The sequence below is a fragment of the Gastrolobium bilobum genome, unplaced genomic scaffold (genome assembly GCF_033153095.1).
Source record: "Gastrolobium bilobum isolate Gb01-03AN ecotype WA unplaced genomic scaffold, APGP_CSIRO_Gbil_v1 utg64618, whole genome shotgun sequence".
NCBI lineage: Eukaryota > Viridiplantae > Streptophyta > Magnoliopsida > Fabales > Fabaceae > Gastrolobium > Gastrolobium bilobum.
Genome location: NW_026898825.1, coordinates 19535 through 37732, shown reverse-complemented (window position 1 = coordinate 37732; position 18198 = coordinate 19535). Strand labels below are relative to the sequence as shown.

General features: G+C 32.7%; 1 protein-coding gene across 1 annotated transcript; it reads right to left on the bottom strand.

Moving 5' to 3' along the window:
- Positions 1-96: 96 nt before the first annotated feature.
- LOC133284431 (cold-responsive protein kinase 1-like) lies at positions 97-8556 on the bottom strand. The gene is made up of 8 exons (XM_061481439.1): positions 8168-8556; positions 2492-2883; positions 2208-2327; positions 1676-1803; positions 1261-1468; positions 782-1013; positions 505-658; positions 97-414 (listed from the first exon to the last, which is right to left on the bottom strand). Exons 1-8 carry the CDS (start codon positions 8554-8556, stop codon positions 97-99), a joined length of 1941 nt encoding a protein of 646 aa, XP_061337423.1.
- Positions 8557-18198: the final 9642 nt, after the last annotated feature.

The following is an 18198-nucleotide window of genomic DNA, read 5'->3' as shown; positions in this document are numbered from 1 at the left end:
GTACATCCAATTTGTAGCTATGATTTATATGTAACTATACAAAATCCTGAATATGCATGGACTGAATAAGAACACTCTTTTGTATCATATAATTAATCATCTAGCTGATGCCATAGAAGTGGAGGCAGTAGCATTAGATGTAGAGGAACCAGTTGTGGCAGAAATATCTTCTCTCCTGGACCTTAAATTCGAATTCACAAATACAGGCATTGAAGGTCTCATATGTTCAAGTAAGCTCTTGCTTTTGAGAAGCACTACTACTTCAGACAATGTTGGCCTTGCAGCTGCTGATGCTTGAGTGCAAAGCAAAGCAATCTCTGTGATATTCTTCACTTCTTCTACATTATAGTCATTAGGGTCTAATCTTTCGTCCACCAACTCCATGTGCCTGCCTTTCTCATACATTTTCCATGCCTGTTAAAGTGAATACCAAAATTTATATGGTAAAATGTTATTAAGAAAATAAATAATCTTTAGTATATAGTTATAAAGGAAATTGCTTACTATTTGAAGAAGGTATTCATGACCACCATCATCAACCTTCACTTCAGTACTCTTTTGACCACTTATGATTTCTAGGACTACAATACCATAGCTGTAGGTATCAGCCTTTTCTGATAATTGACCATGGATTGCATACTCAGGTGCTGTGTATCCCCTGAAATGTGCATCATATTTATGCCAAATAAAGTTAAGAAATGTAAATTTATGCATAACGTGGGGTGGTACATTTTACCCTCGAAAGTTTTCAAGCTGAGTCATTGAGTTTCTTTTGACTTACAATGTTCCTGCAAATCTTGTGTTAAGATGAGATTGATCCCCTGGTAGAAGCCTTGCCAACCCAAAATCAGAAATTTTGGGCTGAAGTTCATCATCCAAGAGAATATTGTCACTCTTTATATCTCTATGTATGATAGAAACATGAAATTCCTCATGTAGATAGGCAAGTCCCCTTGCTATTCCTAAAATTATATCATAGCGTTGTTTCCACTTGAGGGAACCCTTTTTGTCACCTGTGTTCCAAGTTTATATATTAAAGACAGGGAATGTTATATTTACAAACTTTTTGTTTACAAATTCTTACAAACTACACTATGTCTGACCGATTATACACTAATCAATACTGTATGACGGGTCATACTTAGTGTAATTTGTAAAAAGAATTTGTAATCAGCTCATTCCCCGTTAAAGACTTTAGAGGAGAAAAGAGGTGGGAAAAGTGTACACAAAATGCTTCTATTGAAGATTGACACGAGTTACCAAATAAGAATCTGTCAAGGCTGCTGTTTGACATGTATTCATAAACAAGGATTCTCTCTTGGCCTTTAATGCAACAACCAAGAAGCCGAACCACATTTATATGATGAACATTGCTTATAAGCTTTACTTCACTTTCAAAATCATCCTCCATGGATTTGCCTAAAAGTAATTTTTTGACTGCAACAACTTTCCCATTTTTCAACGTACCCTGTTCAATAGTATCATGATTAAAAATTCTGTATGAAAGAGATTTATCCTTGGAAGTATATGGCTTATAAAAATTAATATAACTTTTTTAGCTTATGGAGATCTTAGTTAAAAACTTTCTTTTTTAAATAAAAAAGAAAATGTCTTGGCATCACGCATGTTTTTGAACATGATCTCAATTGAAATTTGAGAAACAACTTAAATTTACCTTATATACGTCGCCAAAGCCTCCTTCTCCTAGTTTATTTTGGTCGCTGAAATTTTTGGTTGCAGCTTTCAAATCATTATACTTGTAGTTGACTGGACCTTTCAACTCAGTTGCTCCCAATATGTTACCTGCTAAGTAGAACTTGAGTTTGATTTTTCTTAATAAATAAATGAAGTTAGGGAATCATCTATATCTAAGGAAACTCAACTTGTTAAAACTCTAAATCATTTAGTTATAAAGACTTGATACCATATCAAGCAATCAATCATCTCAAAATTCTAAGCTGTTATACGAAGGAATAAGAATGTTTTATGTTTTATATTGTGTTTCTAACATTTATATAGTTTAAACTTTCCCAAACACATGCTCTTAAATCTTTCCAAGTGACAAAGAATTAGACATGTAATCTGAAGGTTTAATAAGTCTCAGGCACATGAAATAGAATTACCCTGCATAAATAGCTTCAATCATGAAGAATAAGAATTGAGAAATGAACAAGCATCACATCTAAAGAATTTCCAAATTGTCTTACCTCTAGGAACTCTCTTGGGTTTTTTGGATATTCTAAGCCAGGCAAACACTGCAAGGAGGATCACAACAAGGACTGCACCTCCAACACCACCACCAATAATGCCCCACTTCTTGCTTGAACCTCCTTGAAGACAGAAAAAAGGTGTATATGTCGTCAGTTCCTAATGATGTGTTCCATTCAAGATATCAATATTCAATAACAGGCACACGCATCTAATTAACCATTTTTATTTATGTATTTAGTTTGATTCATCCAATATTTTTAAAATAGATTGCATTTCTTACCTTGTTTTAAGAAGGGACTTATATCAATGGTCTGGTTATCAGCAAAGAAGGGTGTCTCAGAGTATCTCATAAAACAGCCAGCATCATATGCTCTACCATCAGTATTGGGAAGACAACTCTGTATGTTGTTGTATCCAACTTTCAAGCAATCAAGACAACCACTCTCAGTGATAGTTTCAACACATTGTGCAATGGCATAAATTGCACCACCAGAAACCAGTGTCTTAGTAGCTGCAAAAAAACCTTGAATTCTGGGTGTTGCTATTTGAAGGTTCATTAGCACTTGTTGTCCAGCTGCACTAAAAGCAGTTCTCTCATTTGCAGTTTGATTCCCACATAATGCACCATTTCCTGGTTCAGTGGTCTGATCAAAGAACCCGCCACTCTCATACCTTAACACTCAAGACAGTTAAAAATATCCAACATTAAAGTCCATTCTAACTCAGCTTCACAACATGGGATAGAAATATTGTGACAATGTAGTATTTTACATTCTATTTTTTCTGTGTTAATGAGTACATAAGTGGTAGCATTAGTGTATATGTCACTCTTTGCTTGTGGAAGAATTTTGTTACTTAAACACTACAAGAAAACATACAAAGAGAAGCAGCATATATAAGAAATGGATGCACAATTGGTTCCTCCAAGCCAGTGCAATTTGGCCTCCTGTGAGGATTAGTGATTATTGCGATTTTGGTAATTACTAATTTAGATACGGGTAAGGTAATTAGTAGCTAGATCTTCTTATCTTGAAAAAATAGTTTGCTTGTTCCTAATTATAGGATCATATTATAACAAATCAATCTAAATTGGTAACACTAAAGATCTTAACAAAAGCATCATTAATAGATACTAGCCGATTGACAAGCGTAAACGTGCCAATCAATCTGTATAGTTAATTTTTTATTCAAATAATTATGAATATTAAATATTTTTTTAATAAATAAAAAATTAAATATTTGAATATTTTAAAAATAAAAAGTGAAAAAGAAAAGAAAATAACTGAGAAAGGAGAAAGGAAGTTTTAATTACGTGAATGGAATAAATATTTTAGTGATAAATTATAAATATAAAACAATATAAATTCCCGTTGATTTTATCATCGTTAAACACATTACCTTCGGTTAAGTTGAAACAAATGTATGTGAATTAAAAAAATCATGATTACCAAAAAAAATAAAAATCATAATAATAATCAGTGTGAACAAAGCTTGGAAACATATTTTGTTATGCAAATGTGCAAGAGAGAAAGACAAAAACAAATAAAATTGTAAGAAATGACAAATGCTGTAATGCAGTATAATAAGTTCACACCAAATATCTCAATAGAGAGAAACAAAAGCAAATAGAAATGCAAGAAATGACAAATGTTAATGTGATTTTGCTATGTTGCTGTATCAAAGTAATAGACATATATATTATCACCAATAGTCTGGCTTTCTATAGACCAATGTAAAAATGCTAAAATACATATTTTATCACACACACGTACAAGAGAGAAAAACAAAAGCTAATAGAATATACACAAGAAATTGACAAATGTTATAATGTAATATTACAAGTTTATACCAAATTTAAGTGCAAGAAAGAAAGACAAAAGCAAATAAAATTGCAACAAATGACACATGTCAATGTCATATTACTATTTTGTTGTGTCTAAATAATAACACACGCTATCACCTATGATATATATATATATATATATATATATATATATATATATATATATATATATATATATATATATATATAAACTCAAAGTTTACAAATTCTTATAATTACACTATGTACTATGGGTAATATATATTACTTAAGCATGTAGTCAGAATAATAAATCAATTTATACCGTTGTAAGAATAATAAATCTTACACTCAATTTCATTGATTTCGGTTCATCAAAAGACTATGATTAATTGGATAATTATCATAAATTAATTATTAATCTCCAATAAATTATAACCGTTAGATATTGAAAATCAAAGGTTAAGATTGAGTGTAAAATTTATTATTCTTATACCAGTATAAAAAAAAATTGTCTTACAGAGGGATAGGATCAACTTACACTTGTATAAGAATAACTAGTCTTACTCCATTATAAGAATAACAACTTCTATCCAACTTTACTCAATAATATCCGTGCATCTAATGATGATAATTACAATCCTCAATTATACAAAAATTAATGACATGTAAGACTTAAGAGGGTGTATTGGATTAGGATTTCAAAGGATTATATGGATTATTTTTTGGCAAAAAAATCCATTGGTATTCAATTAGGGTTTGAAAGGATTGAAAAAGATTCATGTAGTATTCGATTAGGATTTTAAAATATTATTTTAGAATTCATCCAAATCTGTTGGTATTCAATCAGGATTTCAAATAAAAGGAAAAATAATCTTGTGGTATTAAAAAATTTAACGATTTTAATGGATTTTCCAATGTTGTAAAAACTAGATCAGACCCGTCGGGTCGACCTGAAATCCGGTGAACCGATCATCTAACCGGTTAGGTTATCACATTGGATCGGCCAGGTACCAGACCTACAATGGCGGACTGACATTGTTGCATGTGTCTGCACATGCTGTAACACTCCGTTCTAGAACTGGTTTGTTAACATCGCATTATAATATTAAGCGCAGTTACAATCACGTTGGTTCAATTAGAAATTCAGATAAATTTTTCTTTTTGGAAAAAGCCGAATTTAAAATGCCCAACTATGTGATCATAACCATATTACGTTACGGAACAAAATAAATTAAGCTTAACATCATATTATCATTTGGTTCGAGTTCACTACAAAACTCTCTTCACCTTTTCTTAAATTGGAATTCCTTTACTTACTATATATTTCTCATCTCACACTAGGTTATAGATCTCTTTGTTAGCTACGCGTGGATTCAAACCGCACCCAATTTGGAGCTCCGTAGCTCAAGTTATGCCAATTTTACTAAATCATGCGGTGTGGTTCGAGGACGAACCAGGCAGAAGCTGGTGGGCATGTAACATCCCGAGCGCTGACGAGGGCGGGGAGTGATCGCCGGTGCAAAGAGGCACGGACAAGGAGCGGCTCTTGACAGGCTTCCAGCGGGGGGTTACATGCACGAATGAATCAAATCGACACCCGAAAGAGAGGGATTCCAAAGACTGTGCAGGTATGAGACTGCACAGTTTGGGATAGCTTATAAGAATTAATTGGTACTACCTATACTAACAAGATGCATCTTCTTTTCGGTAGCCCAGAACGGAAGAACTCCATAGTTAAGCGTGCTGGACTTGGAGCAATTCTGAGATGGATGACCTCCTGGGAAGTTTTCCCAGAAAGTGTGCGAGTGAGGAAAAAGCACACTGAAAAGTCTCGTGTTAGTATGTGGGGATATTCATTGATTCTTGAAGCGGTCAGGCGTTACACATGCAGACACAAAGATTTTTTTTTTCCAAAAAGGTGAGTAATTTAGGTCAAGTAAAAAAAAATAAAAAAAATAAAGAAGATTGAAAAGAAAAAAGTAAACATAAACCTAACCATGGTAGTTAAATTTAGGTAACTTTCTATATTTATTTTATTTGTTATTGTAACACCTTAGTTGACTCTTGATTATTATTATTTTTTATGATAAGTTAAAGTTTTCTTTTCTTTTCTTGTTTATATTTTTTTTAATACATTTAAAATTTTCTTTAAAAAAAATCTTCGGGGGCACTACCCCCGAACACCCACCTTAAGTGTGCACACATAAAAAAAATCTCTGGGTCCGCCACTGCAGACCTAGTCTGACCCGACCGATTTTGGTGAAAATCGGTGACCCATAGGTTAACCGGTGACCCGGCTTGGGATTTTATTTAAAAAAATTCAAAAAAAAAATTCAAAAAAAAATCATGAATGACATGTTTGAGCGATCTGTTACTTATTGACTTACATAAGTTATGTACCTATAATACTAATATAATCTCAGTTATGCACTATGCAGAGAATTTTAATTTGATTTATAGTTAGAGATATCGTTTACTGAACTTGAAACACCAATATCACAAGCATTAAATGTTTATTTGATCCTTTATTAAACAATAATGTATAATTTATATTAAAATATTAAAATATTTACAATTTATGTTAATTTTTTAGCGATTTGAGTATGTTTATAATTTTTTAATATAAATTATAAATTTACATATAATCACCGAGTTATGCGGTTCAATCAGTGACCCACTCATTGAACCAGTGATCTAGTGACCCGGTACCTCGATCGGGTCAATGACCAGGCTGGTTTTAATAACATTGGATTTTCTATTGGTATGGATTTTGTGAGACTTTTTAGTGAGAATATAAATAGGATGCTTCTCTCACAATCTCACCCTAACTCCTAGGATTTCTTGAGATTTCTCTATTGCAGTGTCTTCTTTTTCCTTTAGCGGGTCGATCTGCTCGAAACCGGATTTCGCCATGAGATCTTCTTCAAAGCTAAGAAAATAGCAGATTTTTTAGCAAATTTCATCACAAAACAACTCAAAGAAACAACAACCCAACAAGATTTCAATCTAATCCATCTCAAAAACAGCAGATTTTTGAGTAATTTTTAAGAGTTTTGGAAGTTTAAAAAATAATTTTTCAAGTTATTGGTTGCGATTTTTCTTAGTACAAAAATGTGTAATTTTTTATTAACAATAAAGGAACAAAAATTCTCAAACCAATTTTCGTTTTACATCAATGAAACAAAATCAATTTAAAGAAATATTGAAACTTTCATAATATGAACCCTATGTTTAATATTAATACATTCATGAACAAAATTCCTCCGCTATAGGAAACGATTTCAAATAATTTTTGTGTCAACAGATCACTAAAAACTTGTTTTTCAAAAGCTGCAAAGAAATTTAAGGTTTCAGTGTTTCGATTGAAAATAATTTGAGAAATTTTTCTAAACTTTCATGCAATAAAACACAGAAATTCAAATTCAAATTTTTTTTGGATTACTCGATGAAAACATGCATATAATATATGGTTAGAAAACTCTCATCACGTAGAACAAAAACCCCAAGATTTACAAGATCAATTACAAAAAATTCCAAACAGAATTTGATCATGGATTTTATTAATTAAGAAAATTATATTAGGTTTTAATTTTTTTTTATTAATATCATTGCATTTCTTTGTTATTTTTTATTGACTCTTGTAATTCTGAATGTTTGTTAAAAATTCATATAATTTTTAAAATTTTATAAATTCATATTGTCCTTTCAAATCATATAAATCCTATTAAAATACAATCTTTATGAAATCTTGATTGTAAAAAATATATTTTAAAAAAATCTTTAAAGTCCCTCCAATTCTAAATAATCTTTTAAAATCTATAAGATTTTTTATCTTGAAAAAGTCTTTTAAAATTCTAATTTAATACATCCCCATATTGTTTTTGTATCGATAATCTCCATTCCGCCCCCATCTATCTATATATATATATATATATATATATATATATATATATATATATATATATATATATATATATATTACTTTTGACTTATTTCCCAAGAAGTATTCTAGAAGGAAATAATGAATTGAGTAGAATGACCCTGGTAAGTGGTTACTAAGAAAAATCAAACAAATCCAAAGTTGACAAAATTAAGTAGAATTGAATGGAATAGTAGTGTGTGTGTGTATGTATGCATGTGTCTGTATGTAACCTGAGGAAGCAGCCATCATAGATGACACGAGCACCATTGGCGCCGGCGGCGGAGCAGTGGCGGATTTGGGCAGAGGCGGTGGTGAAGCATGCAAGACAGTCAGCCATGGAGAGGTAATTCCTGCATTGAAACATAGCATATACAAGGACATCTCCCTTGACTTGCTTTGTTGTTGCAAAGTGGTTGCTTTCATTGCTAACTTGTGATCTCAGCTCTGAAAACGTTGCGTTGATATTGGCAAAGAAATTGGGCAAGTTGGTTGTGTTGTATGTGCTACAACCATTGTTGAGTAATAGAGTTTGTGGGTCTGCAACTGTACCATGATGATCAATGTTACACCATGACCAGCACCATATCAAGGTTAAGACCAAGAACTTAAGTTGTAGCATCTTTTATGGCTTTAGAAATTAAGTTGTAGTCTATAACCTTTGGAATATAAGGAGAAGGGTATATGATATTGACGTGAAAAATAGTTAATTTAGTGTTGATAACGTGCATGATGTATCAATTACCAACCAAGACAGCAAGAATTGATCAGAAGAGGGAGGAGATTCAACTGGGGCTGCTAAAATAAATTATACATTTTCTGCGATTCGTTTAATCAAGTCAATAATACACATTCCCCTCACGTTTGAAAATTGAGAAATGAGAGATGATTTGTGATTGCATAACCTTTTTGACCTGCATTTTAAAAAATACCATCCTTTTCATTAATTATTTTTCTCCTTTTTGTCTTATTAGAGATCAAGTTAAGGATGAGGATTAACTCCATTATATAATATATATTTTTGGTAAGTCCATCATATAATATCTTGATTATATGATAATCTTGTTCAGAATTCATCATATGAACTTTACTTGCAGTCTTCCCTTTTGTTATCACACCTAGGGAAGGTTTTGCTGGAAAATTCTAAGTTGAAAAAAACAAGGATAATATTATATCGAATTTTGGATAATACAAACAAGAGGATACCATATAGAGAAGTTTAATGGGCTCAAAGGAATAAACCGAAAAAACTAAAAGGAAATAAATCCTAAGAAGAAAAGGAAACAAATACAATTATTTACAGCACTCCTCCTCAAGCTGAGGAATATATATTTATCATTCTCAGCTAATAGTAAACTCTTGAAATCTATCTGAGAGAAATCCCTTTATCAAAATATAAGTTAATTGACGCCCAAAACGAATGTATGGAGTGGCGATCAACCCACTATCCAGTTTCTCTTTAATGAAATGGTAGTCGACCTCAATATGCTTAGTCTGATCAGGTTGAATTAGATTATGAGATATACAAATGAAGGACTTATTATCACAAAGTAGCTTCATGGGTCCTTCACATCTTATTTTGAGATCATCAAGTATAATCTTCAACCACAATAATTCACAAATACCTTGAGTCATAGCTCAAAATTCAGCCTTTGCACTTGACCTGACAATCACATCATGTTTCTTACTCCTCCATGTCACTAAGTTACCAAAGAAACATATAATAAACAGTGGTAGATCGACGGTCAGTCACGAATCCAGCATAATCGACATTAGTATAAACTTCTAAAGAGAGATTGTCATTACGCTGGAATAATAGTCCTTTACCAGGAATGGCTTTAAGGTACTGAAGAATTCTTTCCACTGCCTGTATGTGTTTTTCTTTTTTTTGGATTATGCATGAACTGACTCACAATACAAACAACATAAGCTAGGTCTGATATAGTATGAGTCAAATATATTAGTCTCCCAACTAGCCGTTGATATTGTCCTTTATCAACTGAATGACTCTCATCTTCATAACACATCTTGTGATTCTGCACAATAGGAGTACTAGAGGGTTTACTCCTAAGTTTTCTTACTTCTTTAAGAAGATCAAGGATACATTTTCTTTGACTTATAAAAATTCATTCCTTTGAATGAGAACCTCTATCCTTAGGAAATATCTCAATCTTCCAAGTTCTTTAATTTCAAATTCAGAGGCTAGTCATGCTTGTAGAACATGTATCTCCGCAATATTATCTCATGTTATAATAATTTCATCAACATATACAAGGAGCACAAAAAGCTTCCCATCTTGGCAGTGCTTAAAAAAGAGTGTGGTCTCCTTGACTTTGTTTGTCTCCTAAGGTCATCATAACCTTAGTAAACCTCCCAAACCATGTGCGAGGAGACTGCTTTAATCCATACAAGGCCTTCTTTAACTTACAAACTTTATTTTCTCCATCCATAGGGTCAAAATCATGCGGGATTTTCATGTAAACTTCTTCTTCTAACTCACCATTAAGGGAAAGCATATCTTACATTAAATTGGTTTATATCCCAGTTGTAATAGGCAGCAAGGCTCTCACAGTATTCATCTTTACAACTAGGGCAAAAGTTTTTTCATAATCAATGCCATAAGTTTGAGTGTAACTTTTGGCGACTAACCAAACCTTATATCTCTCAAGAGTACCTTCAGAATTATACTTTAAGCATAAACTCATATGCACCCTATTGTTTTCTTTTTATTAGGTCTATCAACAACCTCCCATGTTTTATTTTTCTCCAAGGCATTCGTCTCCTCTTGCATAGCTTGAGCCCAATTCTCATTTTTTAATGCTTCATGTACTGATTTTGGTGTTAAGATAAAATCTAGTGCTGAAACAAAGTTTTTATACTGCACATAAAGGTTAGTAGAAGAGAGAAAATAAGAGATAAGGCGTTGGGTACAAGAGGGACATGATCTTTGGGTACAAGATCTTTTGCCTTTTTCTTAAGGCAATGGGTAAGTCTTATGAGATAATGGGTAAGCTATCAAAAGCAACAAGCAAGACATTAGAGGCAATAATATTATTTTCAAAAACAGAAGATTCAGGACTTACCAGCGGTTCAGACAATTGAGGTTGCTGGTGAGGCAGTATAGGTTGTTTCCTCCTCTGATATACCAATTCAGGTGTCAAAATCTTTCGTAACTCAGGTGTATTTGAAGGTTCTGACACATCAGGATAAGACACAGGAGCAGACACAAGAGCGAGAGGTGTAGGAGTAGACAAGGACGATCCAAACTCAAAGAAGGAAGGGGAAGAGCTTTATGAAGAACTGATCTCCCCATGAAGATAAGGACCCTGGAAAAGGACTCAAATTCAAGAAAGGTGACATCCATAGAAAGAAAATATTTTTGACTTTAAGGATGATAACACTTGTAGTTTTTTTTATCAGAGGTATAACTAATGAAGACACACTTAAGAACTCTAGGATCTAACTTACTGCGATGTTGTTTATAAACATGGACAAAGGCAAGACACCTAAACACTCATGACTGAAGATTCTACATAGTGGGAATAGAAGGAAAGAAGGAAGTCATGGAATGAATAGAAAGGGTACTGTTAAGGACCCGTGAAGGTAAGCAGTTGATCAAAAAAGCTGCAGTTGATCAAAAAAGCTGCAGTTAACAGGGCTTCTCCCCAATAAGAACTAGGAACATATATATAGAAAAGTAATGCTCTAGCAACTTCAAGGAGGTGACGATTTTTTCTTTTACTAATCCAGTTTTGTTGAGGGGTATCAACATTGTAAGCTCGTGAGTCATACCTTTGTCTGAAATGAATTGCAAAAGATGTTTGTTGACGTACTCAGTACCATTATTCAATCTTAATCTTCGAATATTTTTACCAGACTGAATCTCGACCATGTGATAAAATCGGATAAATATCTCTGGTACTTCATACTTGTCTTTCATCAAGAATATCCATGTCACACGAGTACAATCATCAATAAACAAACCACTGTGTACTTGAAATACTATTGTCACATCATGATCCTTTAAGTATGAATTTCCCTCAACGTCTTCAGTGAGTTGCTTGAGAAGAGGTGCGGCATTTTCTATATAATTCTCTTGAGCTAGAATGGATGACTTCTCCTCAGCTTCTTGCTCAACTATTGGCTGGTCCTTGAATGCTTGGTATTCGTCGTAAACCACTCTCTCGATCAACGCAAGAACTTCATCAAAACTCCTAGTGTAAAGTGGTATTCCATCTGCTAGATCTAATTTTATTCTTGAAAGTGGGCACATACCGCTGTACAAAATGCGAACAAATTCTCAATCATCAACCGGGCATTTTCTGCATAATCTCTTAAGTCTACACCAAGCTTGATATAAATGTTATCCTTCCTTTTGTGCGAAGGAGTCGATCTCCTTTTTAGACTTTGTGGCTTTGGATGGTGGAAAATATTTGCTCAGAAATCTGAATTCTATCTCCTATGTGGTGATGCTTCGTCGAGTTGAGACTTCAACCACGTTTTAGCTCGACCTTTTAGAAAGAAGGGAAACATATGGACCTTAACGGAGTCTTCAGTAGCTCCGTCTATCCTTATACCATTGCAGAAATTCAAAAATTTATCTATTAGATCATGAGGTTCCTCTGAATATTCACCCCAAAAAAGTTTTTGCATTTTCAATGTAGAGCAATTCTTCCTCCAAATGTAATGAAATTTCAAATTCAACCATGATACTAATAGTACATCATAGAGAAAAAAAATTAAAAAAAAAACGAAATAAATAAAAAAATAAAAAAATGAGATAACAAAATGTAATATTTAAAAAAATTAAAAATAAAAAAATGTAAAAAATTAAAATTAAAATTAAAAATAAAAAATAAAAAAAATCCAAAATAAAGATCTAAAAGCTACGAACAAAACAAAAAAAATGAAAAAAAAAATAATAATAAAAAAAATGAGATAAAAAAAAGGTAAACAGTAAAAAATATAAAATTAAAATAAAAAATAAAAAAGTCCAATCTTAAAGATCGAAAGTTAGATTTAATATTGGCGTAATTAATCCCCGGCAACGGTGCCAAAAACTTGTTGCAAAATCGGCAAGTATACCGTTCGTTTCAAGTAATAAAGTATCGTTCTCACAAGGATTAACGCACCAATTACTAGTTTAACTATTCCCCCTAAGTTGGAAAATAAAATTAGTTTGAGTTTTGAAGATAATTGATTTTGGAATTTAAAACTAGAATTTAAAAACAATTAAATTTAAAATAGAAAATTAATAACAATTAATTTTGAACATATGCAAGAAAAGATCAAGAACTCGAGAAAATATTGATGAAAAATTTATAAAAAGGATGTAGTCAGGATGCACTTCACCTCCGATCATCCCTTATATTCATATATTGTATTTTATAATCAATTAATTCATTTGTTCAGACAATTCATTGTTTTCCTATAAAATAGTTGAACCATAATATCTTAGTGATTTCAACCCTTTAACCCAATCAGAATTCTAATGTCTTAGTAATCCCTCTTGAATTAAGCATTAAACAAATAAATTATGAGTCTGCAATCTATGTAAGCCTATGTCTAGATCATACACAAATTGTTATTCTACGTTTGTCCAGATTAAAACCCCATTATATCTATTGTGAATTCTAACCCTCAAAGCCCTATAATTTAGAGTGGCCAATTCTAAACAGGATATGGAAAAATTAAACCAGGTAGAATAAAACAAACTAACTAATTAAATTATAAAATATCAATACAAAAAATATAAAGGATTCGCATTGGGTCCGTGATCCCAACTACAAAAAGAAATTAGGCAGACATATTCATGTCTGACTTACACAAATCAAAGAAATAAAAAGTATTCATGAAAACAATAAAGAAGAAGAAGATCAATGGTCTGCGATCTTCAACTCCGTCGAAATCCTGATCTCCAGCGTGAGCCTCCAAGAACTTTATCCAGCCAAAGATTCTTTCTTCTGGGGTATGAGTTTCTATTTATAGAGTTTGTGCCCTTGCTTAGAAATCTTGGTCATATCTTCAATAGAATCTTCACTAGAATCTCAAATCATATCTTTGATTCAATACTTCAAATCTTCCCCTTTTTATTTAACGGAAAATTTTCCTTAAAAATATTCAACAAAAGATCTTGAATGATTCAGAAATCCAAAGTAACTCTACTTGATATCTCCAATTTATCTCTTTATTGAGCTGAAATTACTGCAAAATATCAGAAATCTTATGCGAATATAATTGAGAATAAAATAACAATTTAATTATAATTCTCATAACTTTTAATTACTTTTAAATCAATTTCATACTCATATTGAACCATAAAATATAATAAGTTGGAGACTCACCACTTTCCTTCCAATGGCTCACGGTCCTCACGCACGAAGAAAAAAGAGAAATGCAACGGTTTTGTCTAACTTAAGATATTTCATCAAATATCTAAGGTGCCAATAAGTTAAAGCAAGTAACACGTATTCCCAATCACGTCCTGTCATCCATTTTACTCATCCAACTTGATCTTAGACTTTCACTAAAATTATTTTATTATATTTCATACAATTATTTTTAAGTTCCGGTAACTTTTGTCAGTAGCAATTATACCCCAAAACTCTCACTTTTCGCACTTTTTCCAAAAATGACTTATTTTTATATAATTAGATTTTAAACCTAATTAGACCATTAATTTCATGATTAAATCATTAATCAATTCTTAAATCCATATTACACAGGTTAAGGTTATTATAGAAGGATGATATGTCATCAATAGCAGATTTTTGGTATCATTTGTAGCTTGTTTTGGGAGAAGATATATAACTCATCCTACTCTTCAGCAACTCCAATTGTCTTCCTCATGGTGAGATCCTGAATAGCACAATGAGAAGGAAAAAAGGTGATAGAACAATTCAAATCAATGTAAGCTTATGAGTGGAGATAAGGTTAGTGGAAAGCTAAGAAACATAAAGAACATTTTTAGGGACGTTTAGTAGAGGTTAAATTTTTTTGTGCATGGGAATCATGATTTCCAAGAATATGGTGGAAAGTGAATTTTTTGATAATGTTACCAAAATATTGTTTAGTAGAACAAAATATTATCGAGAATATTGGCTCAAGATTACTTAGTCTATGTTTGGTTGATTAACAAATATTACTGAAAATTGAGGGGATTTTACAAAATTACCCTTTATAATTCAAAACTTTTGCAATTTAAAATTAAAATAAAAAATGTATATAAGGATGCTACCTAAAGTGTTCATCTTCAATTTCTCTCCTTCCAACGTTTCATTGTGAAATAGTGAAAATCCATAGGATGGGGTAGTTGACGACTATGATGCACGGATACGGACACGGGACACGAGACACGACACGACACGACACGCCGACACGTTAATACTAAAAAATGTCATATTTGGACACGTTGGGACACGTTTTGATATTAAATAAATTTTTTAATATATATAATATGATTTATATTTAATACATATAAGAGTCCATAATAAGTCATATAACCAATTAAATATTTAAATTTCATAACATAAATATAAATATAAATAATTTTTCGTAGTTTGTTAATTTTTAATGTCAAATTTTATAACAGAAAAAAATTAATTTATAAATTATTTCTTTTATATTTAGTTAACAAAATAAAATTAAGATTAAAATAAAATAAAAAAAACGTGTCCGAGCGTGTCCCCAAATGTTGACCGTGTGTCCCCAAATATTGATCGCGTGTCGGAACGTGTCGAAAAGTTGACCACGTGTCCCCAAATGTCGGAAAGTCGGACACGTGTCCGACACGTAAATTTCAAAAAAATTGGCGTGTCTGTGTAACGGAGGTTGACGAAATCCCAGAGAAAGAGCCTCGACTTGATCACTACAAGCCCGATAGTAACACAAAACTCATTAGGCTCAACCATCAAACTTACAAAAACACGGGCAAAGCCTCGGAACATGTCACGCCTCATATAAGAACATTTTGCAAAATAAAGTCTCGCTGAGGAATTTCGTCAAACAGTTTCCGCACATGGTCCAAAACATTGTGTACTTGCATTCCTTAGAAAAACCCTGTTCGATTCAAGCAAATCAAAGGAAATGAAAGGAAGAGAGGAACAGCGAAAGTGAAGGAAATCCTATAAGATTCTTGCTAGGAAAAAAAAAGGAAAATGTAAGAGGAAGAGATAAAGAGAGCAACAGAGAAGACAACAGGGGCATTATTGTCTGAAAAATTAGTCAATGTTTTCCCACCGTGGGATTTTCAAAATACCACCTGTGAGGTGGTACTTTTCATTGGTAATTTTGTTCACATTTTAAAATCTCGGGAAAGCAAGAATCCCAATAAAATTTTTACACTCCCCTGTACCAAACATGGGTAAATAAGATTCTCAATGTCAGTTTTCTGGGATCTCAAATTTACCCACATACCAAACTCCCCTTTAAGAAACAAGGAAGGTTGAATTTGAATGTAACCCAAATCAATAACTGATTTTTGGGATACATCAGCTACGGCTATAGTGTGACTACCAATAATAAGATGATAAGAAAGAAAAGACTCAGCAAGACAAGTCATATGATCAATTTGCACCAGAATCCAAAATCTGTAAGTTTTTAAAATCAGTGCAAGAAGCAAGAAAAGATGTAGAACGAGTGTTCTTACTAGACAAGGTCGAAGAACTGTCAGACGGCTTACATAGAGTATCAATAGCGGCCTTAAGCTGCTCTAACTCCCCTTGCCGAATATTCACATATGGAGTAGCATTATCACACTTCCCATGAAGACGAAAACACATGTCTCTTGTGTGTCCAGCACTCTTACAATAAGTGCACCAATATCCCATAGACAAAAAAGATCAAGGAAAACAAAAGTGAGTAATTACCAATGAAGTCACAAAAGTCTTCAGAGAGCTCAAACAACAACAAATATGTCATATCTGATCAAATGAGGCTCGAAAAGTGTCTGATCAAGCAAGTAAGGGCAGATTTGTATAATAATCCTCACATGTAGTTGTGGATTTAATTATGAATTAACGATTTTGATCATAATATTGAAGAATAATTATAAGGAAAGTAGAAGAAAAAAAATAAAGTCACCTTTGGTGAAAAAAGAGTTAAAATGACAGTTAATGGGTAAAAATGTGGGTAGGCAAAGTTACCTGAAAGTAAAAAGTAAAATGATAAATATTACCATAAAAATATTGTGAACCAATGTGTAAAGTTAGAATGAGAGTTAAGTGAACGGGATAGACAAACTTATACCCACTTGGATTATTTAAACTTACTTAAAAGGAAAAGAACACAATTCTCTCATTATTTCCATTCTCTCCCGCGACGTTCTCTGTATCTCAAACGAAGGAAAGTTCCTTTTTTTCTTCCATTTTATTTCAATCAAACCCTTAAGGAAATCAAAACAAATCACTTTCATTCCTTCTCTCCATCTTGTTCTCCTTCCTTTTCCTCATCCCTTCAACTTGATAGCTACATTTGAATGAGAGGGGAACATATTTTGAAGGACCTATGGCTGCCATTTTCGGATTTAAGGCTTGAGGAAGGGGTATGACCTTGTTGGAAGCTTGGATTGTCTTCTATTTAGTGATTTGAGGCTCCCAAGGTAATTACCCCAACTCCTTCTTGTGATTTTGGACAAAATGCATGAATTTAGGGTTGTATAAATGGAGGTTAGATGGTATGGATAGTTAGAGAGTGATTTGAATATAGCTTCCTTTGTTAAATATGCTTAGGATTGCTTCTTAATGAAAGAAAAAATGAAAAATCACCGCTTAGCTCACTATAGAAAATCATGATTTTTGGCTATATGTCAATTTCTAAAATTAAATGGTATGAGTAGTTAGAGGGTGATTTGTAGGTGAGTCCCTTTGTGAAACATGCTTGGGATTGGTTCCCGTAAAAGAAAAAACTATGAAAGGGCCGTTTAGAACACTTTGATAAATTAGACTAAACATCAATTGTAAGTGTCTTGTATATGTAAGTGTCTTGTATATGTAGTCTTGAAAATTGAATCTGGTAGGCTAGTATATATGTACTGATTGTCTTGACATATTTGGAATAGGCTGTGATACTGTGAGAAATTGTGGTTGTGATCCTTTGGATACAAGGAGTGCATTGGAGGACAGTGCTTGACAAGTAAGCTTTCGGTCCTTGGGGTTGATCCCCCATTTGTTTCACCAGACTCTGAGGGAGGATGGTAGTTTGATATGCTATGCTGAAAACGAACTGTTATATGTTGCATGTATATGTATGTATGTTTGTGTGCCAC